General features: G+C 38.2%; 1 protein-coding gene across 1 annotated transcript in view; it reads right to left on the reverse strand.

Annotated features, from left to right (window-relative positions):
- Window positions 1-21,160, reverse strand: part of LOC149286519 (acid-sensing ion channel 1-like) — a 69,133-nt gene extending 47,973 nt beyond the window's left edge. Inside the window, exons 1-2 of the mRNA XM_089493895.1 lie at window positions 20,802-21,160; window positions 16,641-16,836 (exon numbers count right to left, since the gene is read on the reverse strand). Coding sequence (XP_089350021.1) covers window positions 16,641-16,836; window positions 20,802-21,160 — 555 coding nt within the window. The remainder of the gene's footprint in view (window positions 1-16,640; window positions 16,837-20,801) is intronic.
- Window positions 21,161-22,956: the final 1,796 nt, after the last annotated feature.

Raw genomic sequence — 22,956 nt, forward strand, 5'->3', positions numbered from 1 at the left:
GGAATTACTGTGATATGCAATAAATGGCAAAAAGCATGTACAGCACTGTGCAAAAGTTTTAGGCATGTGTGGAAAATTTTTTGTAAAATAAGAATGCTTTAGAAATAGCCATATTAATCGTATTTTTATCGTTTATCAAAATGCAAAGTGAGTGAACAGAAGAAAAGGCACACTTTGCCTTCAAAACATCATCAATTCTTCTAGGTACATTTGAAAACACAGTTTTTAAAGGAACTTGGCAGGTAGGTTGTTCCAAACATCTTGGTTAGAACCACAGTTCTTCTGTGGATTTAGGTTGCTTCTCTCTCGTCATGTAATCTGAGACAGACTCAATGATGTTGGGGGCTCTGTGGAGCCATACATTCACTTCCAAGTCTTCTTGTTCTTCTTTAAGCAGAAGATAGTTCCTAATGACTCTGGCTGTGTGTTTGGGGAACTTGTCATGCTGCAGAATAAATTTGGGGCCAATAGAATGCCTCCCTGATGGTATTGTATGATGGATACGTATCTGCCTGTACTTCACAACATTAATAAAACCATTCATTCTGCCCAAATGCTTCACTGTAGCATGTTAACACTAGTTTTTGTACTGCTCTCCATCCCTTTGTCAAACAAACAACCTCTGCTCCAGCCAGATGTTTTAAATTTTGACTCATCAGTATAGAGCACCTGCTGCCATTTTTTTGTACCATGGTTGAATGTCTCGAATGAAGACCACTTATGCCCAGACTTCTCCAGACAGTAGATGGGTTTACCAAGGTCCCACTGTTTTCTGCCAATGCTTGTCAAACCACTGTGTCTACTGTCCTCCTCTTGCCCGTTTCTTTGTGCTTCTCAAAGGAGCTTGGACAGAATTTCTGCTGATGCAGTATAAATACCTTGTGTGTTGTTGCTGTGCTCAGTCTTGCCATGGTGTATGACTTTTGACATTAAACTTGTTTTGGGTGTCTCTCACTCAGTTTTATTACTTCTACTTAGCTTTTTCTGTTTCAGTTAATGATTGTGTTTCAAACTACATATTAATTTGATGATTATTAGAACCTGTTTGATTTAATTGTTTAATCATACACCTAACTAAATGGATGCCTACAAGAATGGATGCTGTTTTGAAGGCAAGGTGTGGCCACACCAAATATTGATTTGATTTAGACTTTTCTTCTGTTTGCATTTTGTTAAATGATAAAAATAAACTAACATGTCAATTTTTTAAACCATTCTTACTTTACAGCATTTTTTCCCACCTGCCTAAAACTTTTGCACAGTATTATACATATTTTCATGGAACAACTCACCTTAAGATGAAACCTTGAGTGTTCTGTGAGGGTTGTATAGAAATGATTTTGCTGCAAAATTTGCAATTTCTTTTCTTCATAACCCACTTAAAAGATGGACCAGGTAAATAAAGATTCACGAGAGGTACTATAAAAATAAAATGTTCCCCAAGATGTGCAACAGGATAGGTCACTGATTGAGGTTCAAGCCTCTTTCATGATATTAGTAATTCTTAGTTTGAAACTGATAATTCAGAGTACCTTCAGTTCTGTACCTTTAAAGAAGGACCTTCTACTTACCCCCCACCATCTCTAGATGTAATTGATTCAATATATGGCTAGTCATGAAGGGACGTTCCCACTGGAGCACACAATACTCATGATTGTTATCTACCACCCGTCACCCTTCATGCTGCTTGGAGCTTCCATATATAAGAATCAGTGAGTAGGTAAAAAAATGTAAAAAAATAAAAGAAAATACAGGGCTGGGAATTTGGAGGAGGACCCAGACCTTAATGTATTTCTTGAAAGATATCTGTGATAAACTCAACTATTGTAATGTTTACAGCAATGCAGCCAGATAACATCAGAGTATAGTTTTTGTAGATACATGCAGAAAATTGTAAAGAAAATATTTAAAGCAATGTTATATCTTTACTGAACAGAAAATAATTAGAAAACATTTTTGTGGTTGCTTCAATACAGGATCATAGTTTTCATTTTTTTCTCCCTTTCATGGGATTATTAAATAAATAGTTCCAAAATGTATCTATTAAAATAACAGAGATTTACAGTGGTTTTATAAAACATGTGTTCGATTAGTAACAGCTGGCATTTAATTTATATTCCTAGACGAGGAAATAAAATAAATGTTATAATGGATATTTTGGGTGTAGGATATTTCTTGAAATTGTAAATGAATTGTTATGCTTTGTCATAAACCCAAGTATTTCAATAAACTGAGAACCTAAAGTGTACAAACAAAATATCATAATACCTTAGGGTGATAGTTTCAAAAAGTAAATATTAATTTAAAAAGAAATAAAGTGTTACTATATATTTATATGGGGTATCACATTAAATAGTGGTTAAATCAATATTTAATAAGATAGAATGTCCATTTTTTATCAGACTCCTTTATCAGACATCTTTCAAACAATACATGTTACTTTCAAGAGTATTAATGTTCTATATTTTGTTAATATTCTTTCCACATCTTCGACACAGACATGAGACTCTATGACATGAAACAGTAGTATGTTGCACAAGTAAAGTGCTTTTGCACTTAACTTAAAACTTAAAGAAAAACCAACGCCAGAGCTGGCCTCAAGGCAATTGGTGCTCTGTGTAATAACAAGAACCACAGAGAGTTCTCGTTAAACCCAGACTTGAATGAATAAAGCAGTTAGGCAGGGGGTCTGGTGGAGATCTGGATCTGGGCCCCCAACACTTGAATTCTCTGCCCCCTACATTGCATACAATATTCTATGAGGACGCGCTTGAGCTAAATACAGAGATTACGGTAGTTTCTGCCTTTTGGACCCTACTGAATCCGCTGTAAAGTGCACTGGATGCTGCCTTTGGCAACTGCAATTTGAATGTTTTTTGAAGCTATAAATATTCAGATTTTACCGTGGAAATGTTCACAGTTGTTGACACTTATTACATTACATTCAATGCTCTTTAATCTGTTATTTTGTGACTAGCCATACCATTGTCTTTTGGCCTTTACCTCTAAACTCTAAAGTTAAGTTTGTTCTTGAAATTAATATCTCTAGTTTAGTGCCCACTATAAAGGAGGCCATCACTGATTAGTGTGAACCCTGCAACCCACTTTCCGATAAGTGTCACTTTAAAGTGGCCACTTTTTCCACTGAGGATTCTTATACAGGTTACGTACAGCAGAGTTATATTGTCATAAATACTACCAAGCAAGACAAACTTTCATAAGGAGCCTTACGTATGGACCAGCTGATATTCAGAGAAGGTGTTTGGATTATGGCATTGGTTACAGCTGTCTAATATATGCCTGGACTGCTGTCAAAGAGGAAATATCCCATCACAATCAACATGGGTGGCATGTTATTGTATCCGTACATGGAAACAGTGGTGAACCTACATGAGAACAGTTAAAACTGGACCCTGAGACCCAAGAGGGGTCTAACCTTTTTGTAGCTCCTGCATCGTCTATCCCTGTGAGGAGCAGGAGATGTTGTTGACATCACAGGACATGATTTCATACTCAGCACCATCAGTTAGACATTTCTCTCCAGATTTAGTAACCTTCACATACTCCTTTATCATTCCCTCCAGGGGAGGCTTATCAATCTATCATGCAGGTGAGGAATGATTTTTCTGCAGTCCTGCAGTGTACATTTCTCATAAGTGACCCAAGAGAGAGGGGAGATTTTCTCTTTGTCTTGTCACAACTGAAGGGTTTAAATCACTTAACTTAAATCCTTTGGTCTCAGAGTGCCAGACTGCTAAGTGATCTTAGCTGCGCTAGCAGGCATCAAGAGGATTGTCAGCTGCCCATGGGAGAAGGTGAGATGTTAAACGCGATTTAAACATAGTGCCAATCAGACAAAATTGCACACTATTGCTTCACTTTACAGCTGAAGGTACATTTATTATCCTTTGAGGAAGAACCTAGGCGTCATTCTGCAATTATCAAACCTGCCAAACCCAAAGGATTTTTATTACTTTTGGCAATTATTATCTAATCGGTAATTTAAATATGTAAATGCATAATATGTATAGTTTGCATTGATTTATCTTCTGGGTCTTACTAAGAGCAGAGTGAATTTTTGCAGCTTGTGCATGTGTAGCTGGACACTAAGCATCGATTTTGTGCCAAAAGTTGAAACAAAAAACAACTACCACAAAAATTACCTCCCCCGGGTTAGCCCCCCCATATTAAATTTTTTTACAAAAGATCATGGCATTTGTTAGATCATTGTTAGATCAGGTTTGATCAACTGTTTTTTTCGTTAGATCTACTCTAAAATAGGCAATATTAACAATCTTTTTCAGGGGGGGCTAACCCGTAGCCAGCCCCCCCTCAACAAAAATTTCAACAAAATGTTACTGATTATGATAGCTCTACGTTAGATCAGGTTTGATCAGACAACATTTTTGTTAGATCTAGTCTAATTACTGAGATATTGCATATTTAATGAGGGGGGGCTGGCCCCCCCTCAACTGAAATTTGGATTTTTTTTAATGGATCTTGGTAGATATTCGTTAGATCAGGTTAGATCAACTGTTTTTTTCGTTAGATCTACCACGCAGGAGGCGGTATTCACAATCCTATTTTGTGTGCGGGGGATGGGTACACATACGGTCTGGCCCCCCCTCAACTGAAATTTTGATTTTTTTTTAATGGATCTTGGTAGATATTCGTTAGATCAGGTTAGATCAACAGTTTTTTTCGTTAGATCTATCACACAGGAGGCGATATTCACAATCCTATTTTGTGTGCGGGGGATGGGTATACATACGGTCTGGCCCCCCCTCAACTGAAATTTGGATTTTTTTTAATGGATCTTGGTAGATATTCGTTAGATCAGGTTAGATCAACAGTTTTTTTCGTTAGATCTACCACGCAGGAGGCGGTATTCACAATCCTATTTTGTGTGCGGGGGATGGGTACACATACGGTCTGGCCCCCCCTCAACTGAAATTTGGATTTTTTTTAATGGATCTTGGTAGATATTCGTTAGATCAGGTTGGATCAACTGTTTTTTTTCGTTAGATCTATCACACAGGAGGCGATATTCACAATCCTATTTTGTGTGCGGGGGATGGGTATACATAGGGGCTGGCCCCCCTCAACTGAAATTTGGATTTTTTTTAATGGATCTTGGTAGATATTCGTTAGATCAGGTTAGATCAACAGTTTTTTTCGTTAGATCTATCACACAGGAGGCGATATTCACAATCCTATTTTGTGTGTGGGGGATGGGTATACATAGGGGCTGGCCCCCCCTCAACTGAAATTTGGATTTTTTTTAATGGATCTTGGTAGATATTCGTTAGATCAGGTTAGATCAACAGTTTTTTTCGTTAGATCTACCACGCAGGAGGCGGTATTCACAATCCTATTTTGTGTGCGGGGGATGGGTACACATACGGTCTGGCCCCCCCTCAACTGAAATTTGGATTTTTTTTAATGGATCTTGGTAGATATTCGTTAGATCAGGTTAGATCAACAGTTTTTTTCGTTAGATCTACCACGCAGGAGGCGGTATTCACAATCCTATTTTGTGTGCGGGGGATGGGTACACATACGGTCTGGCCCCCCCTCAACTGAAATTTGGATTTTTTTTAATGGATCTTGGTAGATATTCGTTAGATCAGGTTAGATCAACAGTTTTTTTCGTTAGATCTACCACGCAGGAGGCGGTATTCACAATCCTATTTTGTGTGCGGGGGATGGGTACACATACGGTCTGGCCCCCCCTCAACTGAAATTTGGATTTTTTTTAATGGATCTTGGTAGATATTCGTTAGATCAGGTTAGATCAACTGTTTTTTTCGTTAGATCTATCACACAGGAGGCGATATTCACAATCCTATTTTGTGTGCGGGGGATGGGTATACATAGGGGCTGGCCCCCCTCAACTGAAATTTGGATTTTTTTTAATGGATCTTGGTAGATATTCGTTAGATCAGGTTAGATCAACTGTTTTTTTCGTTAGATCTATCACACAGGAGGCGATATTCACAATCCTATTTTGTGTGCGGGGGATGGGTATACATAGGGGCTGGCCCCCCCTCAACTGAAATTTGGATTTTTTTTAATGGATCTTGGTAGATATTCGTTAGATCAGGTTAGATCAACAGTTTTTTTCGTTAGATCTACCACGCAGGAGGCGGTATTCACAATCCTATTTTATGTGCGGGGGGATGGGTATACATACGGGCTGGCCCCCCCTCAACTGAAATTTGGAAAAACAATTATGGATTTTGGTAGATATTCGTTAGATCTGGTTAGATCAACAGTTTGTTTCGGTTGGAGGGACAACCCATATGTATTCCCATCCCCCCGCACACTATATAGGATTGTCAATACCCCCTCTTGTGTGATAGATCTAACAAAAAAAAACAGTTGATCTAACCGGATCTAATGAATATCTACCAAAATACATGAAAAAAATTCCAAATTTCAGTTGAGGGGGGGCCAGCCCCTATGTATACCCATCCCCCGCACACAAAATAGGATTGTGAATACCGCCTCCTGCGTGATAGATCTAACGAAAAAAACTGTTGATCTAACCTGATCTAACGAATATCTACCAAGATCCATTAAAAAAAATCCAAATTTCAGTTGAGGGGGGGCCAGCCCCTATGTATACCCATCCCCCGCACACAAAATAGGATTGTGAATATCGCCTCCTGCGTGATAGATCTAACGAAAAAAACTGTTGATCTAACCTGATCTAACGAATATCTACCAAGATCCATTAAAAAAAATCCAAATTTCAGTTGAGGGGGGGCCAGACCGTATGTGTACCCATCCCCCGCACACAAAATAGGATTGTGAATACCGCCTCCTGCGTGGTAGATCTAACGAAAAAAACTGTTGATCTAACCTGATCTAACGAATATCTACCAAGATCCATTAAAAAAAATCCAAATTTCAGTTGAGGGGGGGCCAGCCCCTATGTATACCCATTACCCGCACACAAAATAGGATTGTGAATATCGCCTCCTGTGTGATAGATCTAACGAAAAAAACTGTTGATCTAACCTGATCTAACGAATATCTACCAAGATCCATTAAAAAAAATCAAAATTTCAGTTGAGGGGGGGCCAGCCCCCCCTCATTAAATATGCAATATCTCAGTAATTAGACTAGATCTAACAAAAATTTTGTCTGATCAAACCTGATCTAACGTAGAGCTATCATAATCAGTAACATTTTGTTGAAATTTTTGTTGAGGGGGGGCTGGCTACGGGTTAGCCCCCCCTGAAAAAGATTGTTAATATTGCCTATTTTAGAGTAGATCTAACGAAAAAAACAGTTGATCAAACCTGATCTAACAATGATCTAACAAATGCCATGATCTTTTGTAAAAAAATTTAATATGGGGGGGCTAACCCGGGGGAGGTCAAAAATTAGTTTTCTATCATGAAATCCTCAGTCAGCCATTTAAAGGTCGCTAGAACCAGAAATAAGTGAAATATCATAAAATGTAAGGAAGAATTTACCAAAAAGGAGGTATAACTTCATGGAGAGAAATACTCATGCACTTTATATTATGGTTGATGCTCCCATAGTATTCACATATATAAGGATATACAGTAAATATATAAAAATATATATTTTAAAAAAAGTATTGCAATTAAAAATACCATTTTTTTTAATTGAAATAACATTCCAGTTTTTGTCAAGTCAAAAGCAAAGGGAGGTTTATACTTTCGAAACCTCATCCTTAAAATGGAATGTAAGTTCAATAAAATGGTATTATTTTATATTGCAACACGTCTCTCTCTCTCTCTCTGTATATATATATATATATATATATATATATATACTGTATGTAGAAACATACATTTCTTTAATACACTGAATTATAATATAAAGGATCCAGGAACAGACAGATCTGCTTTGAAAATGCAATTTAAAATGCAATGACCTCTGAGTCTTAATACCCATATGTAATTACTGTAAGCACTGGTATCATTAGACCAGTACCATGACTTTGCTGCTTTATTAACCAGAAAATCAGTTTTTTATTTCATCAAAATCTCTTGATAGTTAAGCCATTGCTTGATGACCACTTTTATGTTATAGGGAAAGATATATGGAGTTGCCCCAGTGTCTCTGGATGAAGCCTTGCTTCCCTGGGTCTCTGGGCCAGTTACGTATCTCTCTGGGCAGGGGATCAGTGTTTGACCATTCCTTATCAAACCAAGGTAAACTTCAGAAAGCCAAACAAGGTTTAAATGACATCAAAAACAAACAATGTAGGTCTTCCATCCTCCTAAGTATCTAAAGGGTTCCATTTCCAGTCGACTTGTCATTCCCTTCTGCAGCCCTCCTCCACCCCGTGCACTGTATATTAAAACACTTATGGGTGTTCTCCCCGTTATACATTGCTGACTATACCATTCCCATTGTTTGGAAAAAATCTCAGTCTGCATTTATTTTAGTTTTAGAGCGTTCTACCCAGTCCATTCTAAACAAGTGAAAACATTTCCGTGAAAGTACATTTTTAGATGGGGGGTACTGTCAATCCAAGATTGTAGGATAGTTTTTCGTGCTGCACATGGCCAATTTTGACACGTGATGACTGCTTGTGTCAATTCCAAATATCCCTGTTTATGGTGCAATCCACAGTTTCCCTCAGATTGTTACTTGAAAATTTTTTTTTTTAATTTTTTAATGTAATTTTTTTAAAAAAATAGCCTTATTTTCGGGCATTCCCTACATTATTGTATATAAACTGAAGGCTGCTGAATTTCTTGCCCTTGACTCACCTTACACAGTAGAAATTGCTTCTCTTAGACATTGACTCATTCAAAGTAGACGGTAAATGTATTCCAATATAGATAGTATAAATATGAATCCATTTTTAATTCTCTCTCAGTATATACGGTGTGAAGCATCACCCGCCCCTCATCATAATTACAATGCAAATTACACACATCTACAAGCCAATGACTCATTCAGCAGTCTATACACTGAAAACCCAGACAAAAAGGCATCTTGCCAGACTGCTCTTGAGTTAGGTCTAACCTAGGCACCCTTACAGAAGCTATTTTCTATGAGAACAATGCTATCTGAACTCAAAATGTATTGAGTTTCTGTCTGGTTCAGCTACAGTAGATTATTCATAGTTAAGGAGTGTCAATTATCAGAAGGGTCACCAGATTATAATACTGGAGTCGTGAGAGGTCCCTGGCATTCTTCAGACTGATACCTTGCTTTGCATATTATGTTTTTTTACAGGTCACAAATGACACCTTCTTCTACTTTACCTCTTGGAAATGGATAGTTGTGTCTTGTGCTTACTTCCCTTTATATAACTTAATTTTGCCCCCTTTTTTCTGTGCATACCTGGTTTCAGCTAGCCTGTTCCTCCACATGCGTTGGTGATATTTAGTTCATGCTCAGTTGTTGACCTGACTTGCCTCTCATTCCTGCCTGTCTGCCACCAGCGTTTACTCTAAGGATCCTCAAAAAGTCCCGCAGTCTCTTGACCCTTGAGACTACTTTCTTGGGGGAATTGGTTGTAGTCTAAGGTGCTGGAGGCTGTTCTTTTGGTCTAACCATTGGTCCTGTCCCACAAGTCTCCTTTTAAGGACATTTTTTATTCATATATAGAACCTCAGTGATAAAAAAGGAGACTTAAAAGATGAGTGATGGCTTACAGTCATCTTCACTTTCTTCCTTCTCTATTACTGAGATATCACGTGGACTTAACTGCTATTTCTTTGCACTTGGTGAATGTCAGATTTGTAAACACTACATATTCCCCCCAACAATTGAAGATCCATTGCAGCTTAGTAAATTCAACTCTGTGTCTTAAAATCAGTATGTACCCTGCATTTCTTATTATACAAAAGCCAGTTTGTGTTGGTTTCTGGTTCCTCTTCTCCCTCTCTACCAGTATGTTCTGACACGTATTAATCTTATTTTCAAATTGTATATTAGTTTTAATATTATTCATTTTCACCGATCCCTTATTGAAATAGTGCTATGAAATCTGCTGGCGTTCTATAAACAATGGTAATATAATGAAAACTAACACTGCTTTTCAAGCTTTTTTATGGGAAAGAAACATATTTGACCCCCTCTGTTCCCCTCTTTTCTTCGAGTTTTCTCCATTGGATTGTACTCAGGGGTTTGGACATTTAATAGTATATTGATGTTGCACACAGCAATGTCCCAATTTTTGACAGAAGTAATAAGCCATCAAATTTTGTGGCTTTTATGACTGTTACAAAAGTCTAAGTGGCCAATCTTTCTAACTCACAAACACACTGTGTCTGGATTAGCTCCTCAATCCAAGGACCTGTCACTGCCATAACATTCTACTTGATTAACATAAGTATATGGAAAATGACTACTTTCTTTTAAGCAGCCTATAGTAAACTTACTTACCACTTTTTTTCTTTCTTTCTTTCTTTTTTCTCTTTCTTTCTTTCTTTCTTTCTTTCTTTCTTTCTTTCTTTCTTTCTTGAATGCTAATCATAATCTGTTTTCCCTGAATAAAACTGGTTGTCTGCAGAACTAGTAATCTTATCATTAAAGGACACACACCACCATTCACATCAGTCTACACTTATCCTGGGTGACAAAACCTTCACGTGCAAACTCATTCTTAAAATGGGTTCATATAACATTCTATTTCAACTTGGAAAACAGACCATGTGGCTATATATGTGTATAAATAATTCTGGTATAATGCTTTAAAAGTGGTCTTATGACGACAGCAACTAATGGAATGTTCCTGCTGATTAAATCATGCCATTGATTGCTGTGGTGCAAAGACCTCTTTTTAAACATTGTACCAGAATACTTTTTACACATAATTGTGTTTTCCAGATAAGAGATGGAGATCAGGAAAAAGATGAAGAGCAGACTTATTTATGAGTGGACAAAATGTGCAAAGTTACTTATCCAACTGGAGACTTGGCAGACAATTGCATCAACCACAAGAACTGTTTTGTCACCCCCCTCTAGTATAACAAACCCATAAGGGGATAATCAGGCTGGATTCAATGGTGCAGGTCAACTTATGATGCACCAAAGAAAAGAATGTATGTTGTGCTATACATAAAATGAAGATACCCAATTTCCTTCTTCCGTCTATTTTTTCTTGATGTTATTTTCTCTTGCCTTAACGCAAGGGCTTAGAACATGAAAGATCCCTAAAAGAGCAAATGGGCATATGGTTATAAAAATAAGTCTGATTTCTCATTATCATTATAAGTATCAGCAGTAGCCCTGCCGTGGTAAGGTTTTGGTCATTTTCTCTGCCTGTTTAAAAGCTAGAAACTGGATGATATTTGGAATGGACATATAGAGCATAACAACATTGGTTGCACTTCATCTGATTTATGTGTATGAAGGTGAATATATTATTTTACAGAGAAGGCTGGTTTGCCAACTTTAAAAATGTTCCTACAGTCATCCGTGAGTAATATCTTTCAGGTGACAGCTTTACTATGATCTCCATATTGGCAGCAGGGACCACAACGCAGGAAGACCTTACAATCTGGATGTGAGCAGGTAAATGGCAGATGGCACTAAGTGTACAGATGTTGCAGGATTATTAACAGCAAGTCTCTTCATGTCAGCAATAAAATGCACACTTTTATGTTGGAGACAAATCCCATTGATTTCTGACAGAATCCATGTCAACAGTGCATCATCGCAAACAGAAAACCCATGAACCAGTAGAAGAGCTAACAGTGCAAGGGTGCAGACTACATGAAAGGGCATGTGCTTGGGGAATACTGAAACGCATGCTACTAGCAAATGCAATGATCAGGAAATATGTCATTAAGATGATAAAGTGTGAGATTTTTTATGACATTGTGAAGCAAAAGGGAATAACTAAGAACTCTGACCTAAGTGAACATCATATGATTATTTGTAAAATCTTCCCATTTCTGTAACAGCAAATCAAGTAAAGTGTTTAATGACGCAGATAGCGAGCAAAGTTGGAAACAGAAAGAAATATTGGACATCCTCCTCTGTCATGGGATGGAGGGTAACTAGGACTGGCATCAGGTGGCTGCATACAAAAAACGGTTAAGCTGGGCTGCCTGAGTCCGATCCCCTTAGAATAACAAGAGTGGGCACTCCTTCCATTGGTCGCCCTTCCCATAGAACAGCGCAGAGCAAGTAGGATCCTCTCTCATTGGTTGTCATTGAAGGTAGGAGCTTTCCCCATTGGCTGCCTTATCCTCGGGGGCTGTGTCTAAACAAACCCCCTGCCACTTATTGGTTGTTCTGTGCGAATACATTGGTCCATTCGCACACTATGTCTCAATTCAAATCTTAGTTGTTATCTGCTTGTTTTATTGTTCTTCTTTGATCAAGATCACATAAATGTCAGTGTTTTCCTCTAATAATGTGATTATGTTGTTATCCCCTTAACTACAAATCAGCTGGTTCTTGTTGGGATGCACTGCTTCTCAAAAAGCTGTATTATTACATTGCAGCTGCAGTGAATAACAGCAGACTTCCCCAGGGACCCTGCGATAGTCAGTGACATTGTATAGGGTTTAACCCTTGCAACCCTAGGTCTCATTATACCCTCCTAGGTATTTTACATGTCCCCTTATGAAATGTTCAGATCTCTCTGCTGATAAAGTATCATCCCCCTTCTTGTTTATATACGTGGGATATAACCCTAAATCTCATTATCTTACAAGACTTAGTCTCTCTTTTCTCGTACATCACATTCCCTTGTGATTGTCTCTTAACACATTATTGACTTATTTCGCCAACTCAGCTAAGAGACTGTTTTCAGTGTCTTTTTAGTGAATAAGTACTTTCTCACATCTCCCTTGAGTCTACCCCTTCAGCTTTGTAACACTGTGTCTTATTTAATAACTTCTTTTTTGTTCTGGAAACGATCCTTGTTCTTCCTTGTTTATACAATTGAGGTATTTGAATGATTATATCATATTACCTCACTCCTTTCATTATTTATTAGTGTAGTAATACAGGTCCAAAGGCTCTTCTCTTGGGTCATGTAATGTAAAAACCTGATACATTTCATTTGGCTTTCTTGGTAATCCTTCTAGCTGGTATCTAAAATAGTACCACAGGGGCATATTTATCAAAGCAATTTTCCCGCTCCACAGATCTGCATTTTAATGATATTTCTCCAAACATCAATCCATCAGGTCTTTTAATCCTTTGAGGGCCAGGGGGTTATAATGAATCTGTTACACTGAATAACTCCAGTAGCTCCGACATGGGTTAAAACAGTTTTTCACACACTCCTGGATTAGGTATCTGGACCGATGGGACTGTAAACTGAATTAGTGGTGGTATAAACTTATCATATCATAAAGCTGATTAACATCTTGGATCCCTTTTTGCTAATTATAAAGGGCATGGCTATTAATCAGCCCAAGTACCAAAGAAAAGGCACATTGGATGAAGATACATAGTCTCTCCTCACTGATCTCCAAATACACTCCTTCCCGGTCTCTCTGCTCATCCAACGATCTTCATCTGTCCTCAGCTCTGGTTTCATGCATGCCTACAAGATTTCTCAAGGATTACCCCTTCCTCTGGAATGCCCTCGCCTGGACTATCAGACTCTACTCGTGCCTTCGGTTGTTCAAAAAATCCCTTACTACCTACTTCTTTAGGGAAGCCTATGAAATGATCGGTTAACTCCATTCCTCCCATCCACCTCTTCTAACCACTCTCCTGTAGTAGGGCTGTACTTAAGTCCAATGATAATATGACTTATTCATCTAGAGCAGGGGTTCTCAAACTGCGGCCCTCCAGCTGCTGCAGGACTACATCTCCCATAATGCTCCTTCAGCTAAGGGGCTGGCTGAGGAGTATGGGAGATGTAGTCCTGCAGCAGCTGGAGGGCCGCAGTTTGAGAACCCCTGATCTAGAGTTTACTCTGGGTTACAATTATGTTTGCTGGTCGATCACAACAAATGGCCCTTTAACATCTGTGTAATATTTCCTAACTCCTTCTAGATTGTAAGCTCATTTTAGCAGGGCCCTCCTTACCTTTTGTTTCTGTAAGTAAAAATTGTTATGTCCTGTTTACCCACCGTACAGTGCTGCAGAATACACTGGCGCATTATAAATCAATAACTAACAATAATCATAATGAACGATTTGTCAGTACCCAATACCCCGTTATTGCTGAGCAGGAAGACTGTATCCAATGACACAATCACAGTATAATATTTTAATCAACTTTAATGATGCGGGCACCAGTGGAATGGTATGCTTTAAGATTTCTAATCTACATCTGTGGGGATTTCCTAAATTGAGTGATACTGAGATACTTGTGATCCTTTAAAAAAAGAAGATTATATGCAGCAAATTACCAATTGTGGTCACCAAATGATTCTAATGAAAACCCAGCCTTGTTAAAAAATGATACCTTTTGTTAAGCGACTTTCATTAAACAAGAGATTTTAACTGTGACATATTAAGGAAAGCCTTCATTGAGCGACTCGAGTATTACGTGTAGAATATGCAGGAGTCTGTTATAGACTGCATGACCCTGAAAACCTCCCCGTTCACCTTGAGATCGGAATAACAATGCCAAGACTTGTGTCAAGCACAAGTTCATAGGTATGAAAATCTGCAGTGAAATCAAACTATTCTCCCCCATAAATGACTTGCGTATCTAAGGAAAGAAATACACATTTTTCATATTACCGCGACTGCTAAAATGTGTTGCTAGGAGAGTTAACATTAGTTGGGAATACAGAACAGAGGGCATGTCCACAGCTATTTGTACTTGACTCATGAGCGGCAGGTGGATTCTTAAAGTAAAAAGTCATTGGTAATTATGTGGCTTTTTTACTTCATAAGAACCACCCTTCTGTGGTTCACCTGTGACTTTGGGTAAAGGGCACATATAGTTCTTTAGACAAAAAGTAATTGCAACATTTCTATTACATGTAATTCATTAGCAAATGTGGCTCCTTAAATCGGATTAAAGCAAAATGTCTTCACCAAGTAAGCCTATTGGTAAATATTCTACAGCAATGGGAGCGCAGTTGTATTGTAGAAGGGTATATATATATATATATATATATATATATATATATTTATATCTGTTTGGCTTCCCAAGTTCATCTGGCAAAACATATACATCTAACACACAGAATAATCACATGCAAGCAAGAAAGCCTTACAATATAAAACATTTCATCAGATAAATAAGGGACCCCTGAGATCTTGAAAACATGTATGTCTCAATATATTTTGCTTTGAGTATGTTTGTCCATTTTTGTGCCCTACCAGCATTCATGGAAAACCCTGTACTCTGCATGGTTGAATACCCCTCTATTGTTTGCTACGCAGGGCTTAGATGGCTTAGATCTCTTGGGGAACATGTCATGCACAATGTTCCAGGCTGTAGCTTTAAACTGGCACTGCTGTATAATAAAAGCAGTATATCTGTAGATAATCAATACAGAGTTTATGTAGTCATTTTTGTTTCCATGGGAATGCAGAAAAAAATGATTAATATTATGTAAGTCAAAGAAAATGCAAAATAAATAGCTTAGCAAAGCATGAGGCATTACATGTAAGTGAAAGCTATATCCCCTATTAATCAACCCCTTTTTATACCATTTTCTTATTGTTACATTTATATCCTTCCTGCTCTATGTTGTTACATTCTAAACTAAACAAACCTATTGTCCAAATACATCTAATATACAGATACCAATATGTGTCAAAATCTATGTATCACCTTGTCAACTAGTCAAGACCTAGTTTTCTCCACATTTTCTCCACATATACACATCTAAAAACAGGAACACTGAATCTGACGGTACATAGGAACAATTCAACGTTTCCTAATGTAAAGACTCAAATCTTAATCAGTCCTTGGTTTCATCTTAGATTCAGGTTGGCCATATGTCTATGTCATACATGTTTCAATCCCCTTACTCTGTTAACTTCTACCACTTCTGCTGGGAAGATGTTCCACTTATCCCGACCCATTGGACCCTATAGTTTTTGACCTTGTGCTCTAACATTCTACTCCTTTGAAGTATACCTCTTGTACTATAGCCCTGTATATACTTAAATGTTTCTATCCCATCTCCTCTCTCTCTCCTCCCTCCACACTATACCTAATGATATCCCTGATACCTCAGAAACATACTCACAAAGGAATATTGTAAGGTTCAAATATTTCCAACAATGATATTACAGAGGGTTTGTACTGACTTCTCTTGCCCATCCCCTCCTTAAAATATAGAAGGAAAGGTATTGTCAGATAAGGTAATAAGTATAAAAGAGCATATATATATATATATATATATATATATATATATATATATATATATATATATATATATTTGTTTTTCACACAGTCTATACTATTGTTTTTCACACAGTCTATACTATTGTTCCACACCTTGTTCCACATGAAGCACTAAACATCTAAATATCTCAAGGCACAAACTATAATTCCATCTTCAAGTTGTGTTCCCTTTACCACATTAGAATTACCATATTCTGATTACATATCAATACCAACACAAAATGCATACTATAAATCGCTAGCCATAGAGCACTATTCAAAAGGATAACTGAATAGCTCCTGGTTGGCTATAGATTGCAATAATGATTCCGGATCATATGTGGAGTTGAAATACCAGTAATTTAGACAGCTCACTCACCGGAGTGAAGTCATCAGCACTGCATTCTTCTCCTCGGAACTTGCAGTTTAGAAGCATGTCACGGATGTCATGTCCAGCGCGGTCATAGAACTCCCGCATATTAAAGGGCTTTGGCTTAAAGTTGCGGAAGTTAGCCTTCTCATGCAGGATTTCCATAACTTTCTCATCTGCCAACTGAGAATCAGGGAGCTCATAGCTAAAGAAAAATAGAAGGACAATCCATTAGTGAGCTTTCAGAAAGGAAACAATAATTACATACAGAAACATAGAAACATAGAAAGCAGCGGCAGATAAGAACCATTCGGCCCATATGGTAATATTCCAGTGATGGGATTACATTATGCTGTTCACACACATTCCATTTGTTTGGGTCTCTCCCCAGGACATTTTTATGATGGCCCCTGGGATTAAGAAGTAGATAGCTTTGTATTATTATTTCTTGGGGATATTGACTGCCCACAGCAAGAAACAGGGACTGATTTAGTGCTGGGGCTTCCACACTTTCATGCTGATGGAGGTTATATTACTAATGTATTTAATTATAGCTGTATGAATTATGTTTGGAATTTAGTACTTTTAACTAGGCTGCCAAGATCTAGAGATGTTTTGTCATTTTGAGTCCTGCTTATAGAACTCATACAAACATTAAAGGGACACTCCAGACATCATATGCATTTCAATACATATGACACATACGTGGTCCCTTTACATTTTCATGTGGTGTGAAAGTATCATCCTGCTGCTGATTGACAGCTTAAGCAGCCAATAAGTAGCAAAGAGTTTTGGATCATGGAGGAAGAAAGAAGATTTTGAAGAATGGTTGCAAATTCCGTATCTGGTAAGTGCTTTATTTATTTATTTATTTTCCGTTTTGGAAGAAGGCATATTATAGCACTCACAGAGGTTTAGGGTTACTTACAGAGTACTTTAATATGCATTCTTCTATACTAAGGGTGTCTTCTATAGTAAGGTTCCCCTTAATTGAGCTCTAACCCATATCATTCTTTCCATGGGAGGTTTAGTCACATTAAGAAATGCAGCCTTTTCAGCACAAAGCAAAACATTAATCTTTTAGGGTCCCCTTCGTGCACATTAGGTAAGTGTGGTATACAGGTCTCAGAATTAATTGTGTAAGTAGAATAAATAGCATATTAATTACAAAGCGACAGGACTTTTTAGACTGGTTGGGTAACTCTGACCAAGCATACTAAAGAAAATGAGATGGAGAGAGGTAGATATAGAATAATGAGGGAGAAGGTCCTATTAATTACACTTCACATTTTGTCAGTTGAAAAATGGTGGCAATTTGATACTATGTTCGTTACGGAACTAAGTGAAAAGATTGCTACAAAATACGTAATTGGCAAGCACTTTGTGCATCAATTATTTTGATAAGCGAATGTGGTTTTGTTCTAGTCCATGCTTCATACTATGTCTATGGTTAGCTTGGGTAGCCCACTCAGTGCCAGATAGTTATGTGACACATTACATCACGTAATACTGTCATGAAATGAATCAATATTTTTTTGACCTCCACAAAGAAAAAACATTAATGAAAGCTCATCAGGGGTTCAACCAAGAATTGTGTTTAAATTAATAGATTAAGAGAGGTCTAAATTGTGCATACCGTGAAGCCTCTTACCACAAAAATAAGGCTGTTCATTTATAGTATATTAAAGGCCAGAGACAGGACATCACAGGAACCGGAACGAGATATGAGAATGGAAGATGACGAAGGATGAGGGATAAAAGAACCAAAGGCAAAAATCAATGAAACAAATGACATCACAGCATCTTGGGAATTCTGACACATACAGCTGTAGGTCTTGAACAAGTCAGCAAGTAAAAAAATAAAAACGGGAAAAAAGTCTTATGGTGAGATATAATGGGGTCTTCTAAAAAATACTTATATCTAAGTACCTATCCAAGACTTCTTGATTAGGTCACATGAATCCAAGCAGATAATTAAGAAATAGAAACACACCAAATCCAAATCACATCCATGTTGCTCAGTCAAGGATAAGTCTGTGTGGCCATCATGTACGCCTTTGGTTTTTAGGGGCCCTAGGCAAAAATATTTTGGGGGCCATCTTAAGTATAATTGTTAAAAATGAATAATTATATCTAGAAGGAAGCAGAGTGCTCCAAATTTTTGTTTCCATTTTTCTCCACTCGTACGCTCTCTCTCACACAATCTCTCATTCACTCGATTACGCGCTTCTCCATCTCCGCTTATCTGTACTATCTACTTAGCTCTGCTGCTTGTTTTCTGCTTCCTCTTTCTTATGTCTTGTCCAGCGGTCTGCTTGTCCTCGCTCTGCACAGCGTTATCCTGGCCTGGTGTAGTAGTTCTGCAATACGGTGGAGCCTCAGTGCACATCCTCTCTCCCAATTGGAGGAATGGGGTCGACATTGCCCCCATGGTGTCTGCCAAGGCTCAGCCATGTCGCTGAAATACTACCCAGGCCAGAATTATACAGATAAATATGCAGAAAAATAGAAGTGCAGAAGGAGAAGCAGAGAGAGAAGTGGAGACACAGATAAGTTAGGGAGACATTGGCAGAGAGCGTGTGAGTGAGTGAATGAGTGTGTCAGAATGAGTGACAAGGAATTTAATTTCTGAATGGGAAAAGCTCCAGAACTTCATCTGAACTGAAAGGGCAGATAACAAAATTTAGAATAATTTTTGTTCTTTGTGTACAAGTCTAGGAGATATCCTTTTAATGCAGGACCTCTAGGGGCACATTCGCTTATTGTTCATGGGTGGCATGGAGATTTCAAGCCTGCAGTAATGATATACTCTCTGAACTTTTACTGACCACTCAAGCTGTGAAGAATGGGGACCCTTTGCAGTGAAATTGGATGGGAGGACACAAAATAGCACTCAGAATGTTGGCTTCCCACAATGTTTTGCTCATGCACTGTAGGTTTGCAATAGCTGACATGTTATTGTTTAGAATGTGTGCTTTTAAACAAACGTACAATTACATTGTTGTGTCTGTGATGCTAATCACAGACTTCTTAATTACTCATATTAATGCTACTGGCACGACAAAAGAACACTTTAATATATTAGGTGATGTATTATAGATACATTTTTTTGACAAATAATTTCCTGTTTTTTTCTGTTCCAATTACAACCAAGCAGTTGGCAAAACATATTATGATTTGTAGGTGAAGGAATGGCATTGATTGAATCTGCCTATTCTCTGCCTTCTTTTAATAACCTGCAACCCTGTCCTGGGTGGTGATAATGGTGATTCAGGGACAAAAGTATAGGTATGTCAGTCATAGGTGCATAGGTCATACTTTGTCCCTCACAAGCATTAGCTACAATGTATTGTTTTCTATCTTTTACTTTTCAGTCATACATTTAATAAAACCCCCTTTGTACTTAACTGGCTTTTTATTCATCTAAAATAGAATACAATGGAAATAACAAAAAATCAATAGTCGCGGTTTCTATACGGAAATGTATTTTTGGATCACATACATTCACACATATGCACATTCTCCCCTACTTACATACATAAAAGTGAGGGAGGACTTGCCACTATATGTGTGATAGTCCTATTCGAGTGAAAAAAATTTATTGGCACATAAAACAGTCTCACCGATTCCAAGTAGTGTTTCAGGCAATGAAGGACACGTGGTCACCCCACCTAGGTCCCATAAAACAGTTTTTGATAAACTGAAACTACCTGCATTTTACAATCTATGGGGCAATGGCCTCTAATCATGTCTGCATGCATACTGAACATAGACTTTCTGAATAATTACTTCATATTTTTACCTCCAATACTGAAAGGTCAATAGTGAGACACCTAGTACACCCACTGGTGCAATGGAATCAAAATAAGAAATATGTACATGGTATTCAGTAAAGATCCAACAATGGTGGTGCAAAACCTCTGATTAGAATCCCAAATGTTTAAATCAGAAGAGCCCAGAAGGCAATAGTACCTCCACTTCTAGTCAGACCTCGCATGCCCCAAAAATCTGTACAGGTGTATTTTTCCTACTAATAAATAGGACAGAACAAAACACATATCCAGTAATCTAAGTTAGTAGATGTGTGCTCGTGCATTGGAATGGTAAGTGACAGGTGACTGACTCCTCCATTTAGGAGAGAATGATAATATTTTATGAGACCAATCTCACCGATTATTTAGCAGACTCAGAAGCTCCCCGGCATGGTACAGGTCATTTTTTGTCACACGGCTGAAGCGGAACTCATTGAGGTTACAGAAGGTCACAGCTGGAAAGGTCATCTTGGGAGCTGAAATCTCATCCAGTTTAGTGACATGTGGGTAATCAAAGTAATAGACGATCCTCTCGGTGCACACAAACAGCAGAAGAGACAAAGATCCAAGGAAACACAGTATCCAGATTAGCCGTCGGCATGAGAAGCGTTCGTATGAGAAGATGTGGGCAACGCCGTGGAGGGTAGAACCACTAGCAAAGGCCTGGATGGTGATTGGCTGGGCACTGCCCAAATCCTCTGCTTCCTTCACATCCATGTGGGCGCTGCGAATACAGAAACGCAAAAAATTCAATGTGCCAGCAATGACTAGAATTAACATTGACACACATCTGAAAGATACAGCCTCATACTGCTTTACAGATATTACCGTTTGTATAAAATGGCTATTTTGCTCAGAATTATAGTTTGGCTTAATATGATACCTGAGGTTAGGATAGAAATTCTTACCTCCCTAGTGGCCTTCAGTACAACTCTTGTCGTACTGTGCTGCTAAGTGCTAACCAAAAGGAGATGGTTTTACCAGTGTAAATAGTCAGTAGTGGTCCCAATTCAAGCAATCTCTGTAATACTTTGATAAGGAGACGCAAAGTAATGGTTTATAACAATGGTCTTTATTTACTATGGCAGGCGGTTGCAGCATCAACCAACATGCACCATTATATTTTGTGAAAGGTCAGCCTGTAGGGTGTCCCCTGTAAGAATCAATGAAGTTAACAACTTTTGCCAACTTAACTATGCATTATACAGGGCCAGCTCAGATCTTTTTGCCGAATAAGTGTCCCTGTTGGTCCTTCATAATGCATAATGAATTCAGTGAGATGAATCTCACCTGTGTGTGCCCTCAAAGCAGACCAAATTCCATTCCAAACCCCATACCAAAGCAGTTCCCACTTACTAAGAGGAAACACCTTGTGTGAATCTTCTAGATTGTAAGCTTGTTTCAGCAGGTCTCTCAACACCTTTTCTTTCTGTAAGTCCAAACTGTTTAGTGATGCACTACTTGTTATGTCCTATTTACCATACCTGGGAACTCTCTGGGTTTCGCCTGGAGACTCCGGGTAAAGTGCTGCTTCCCCGGGGAAACTCCGGGTCGCAGGAGCAGAATTGCGTCCCGCTCCATTCCCTGCCCACTTCCCTTCCAACAATAGCGTGTGTCCTGCGACGTCAGCAGCAGCTCGTTCCCGCATTCCCCAAGGGGTGGCTCTGGGTGGCCGGAGCCAGAAACTTTCCAGGAATGCTGTTTCTGATAGCATTATATAAATATTCTTATCAATACCTTTATGTAATCCTCTTTTAGAATTGAATTGATAACTTAATTATCTGCTTGTGAAGTAGACCATGTAAGGGAAACTCTAGCCATCACATTCACTTTAATGCATATGATAGCGGCTGGTCCCTTTAACTTATTGTATTATATATATATACATATTGACCCCCCCCCATTCCCATGAGAGCAGAAGATGTGTTTATCTCCCTGCATGTCATCTACTCACCTCCAGTTATCTCCAGCTCTACCTCAGTAAATGCTGTTGGCAGCCACTTAGTGGCATGAAGAAGAGGGCAGCTGCAGCAATAGGGCTGCAACTTTTAGGCCAGGTGAGTATTAAAGTACTTTAATACCCATTGTACAGGACAATTAACTGTGCAGATTGAGTATGGCAGTGTCACAAATATCCAGTGCAGGTATATACCATTTTATGACTTGTTGAACTTTGATACTATATAAGTTTAATTCTATAGCAATATAGTCTTTCCCCTCACCATGGCTATGTTGCCTTTTGAAATTCCCTTTTGAAATTCCCTAAATACATTAAAATATTAGTAAATACAATTCTGTCATTATCCATAACAGACAATCACTACTCATCCATCAATAAAATAAAACGTGTGTACAAACACAGACACAAACCAGATCTCCATTAGGAAAACAATGAATGAAAGTGACAAACATCATTTTAGTTATGGCTATGACAAACACTGTCAAGGTGTCGTAAACTAAAGTGATAAAACATGAAAGAAAACCAGGTTTTCTTCAACCCTAAACTAGATGAC

This window comes from Sceloporus occidentalis, unplaced genomic scaffold (assembly GCF_023333645.1).
Source record: "Sceloporus occidentalis isolate IW3139 unplaced genomic scaffold, rSceOcc1.0.p SCAF_68, whole genome shotgun sequence".
Lineage (NCBI taxonomy): Eukaryota > Metazoa > Chordata > Lepidosauria > Squamata > Phrynosomatidae > Sceloporus > Sceloporus occidentalis.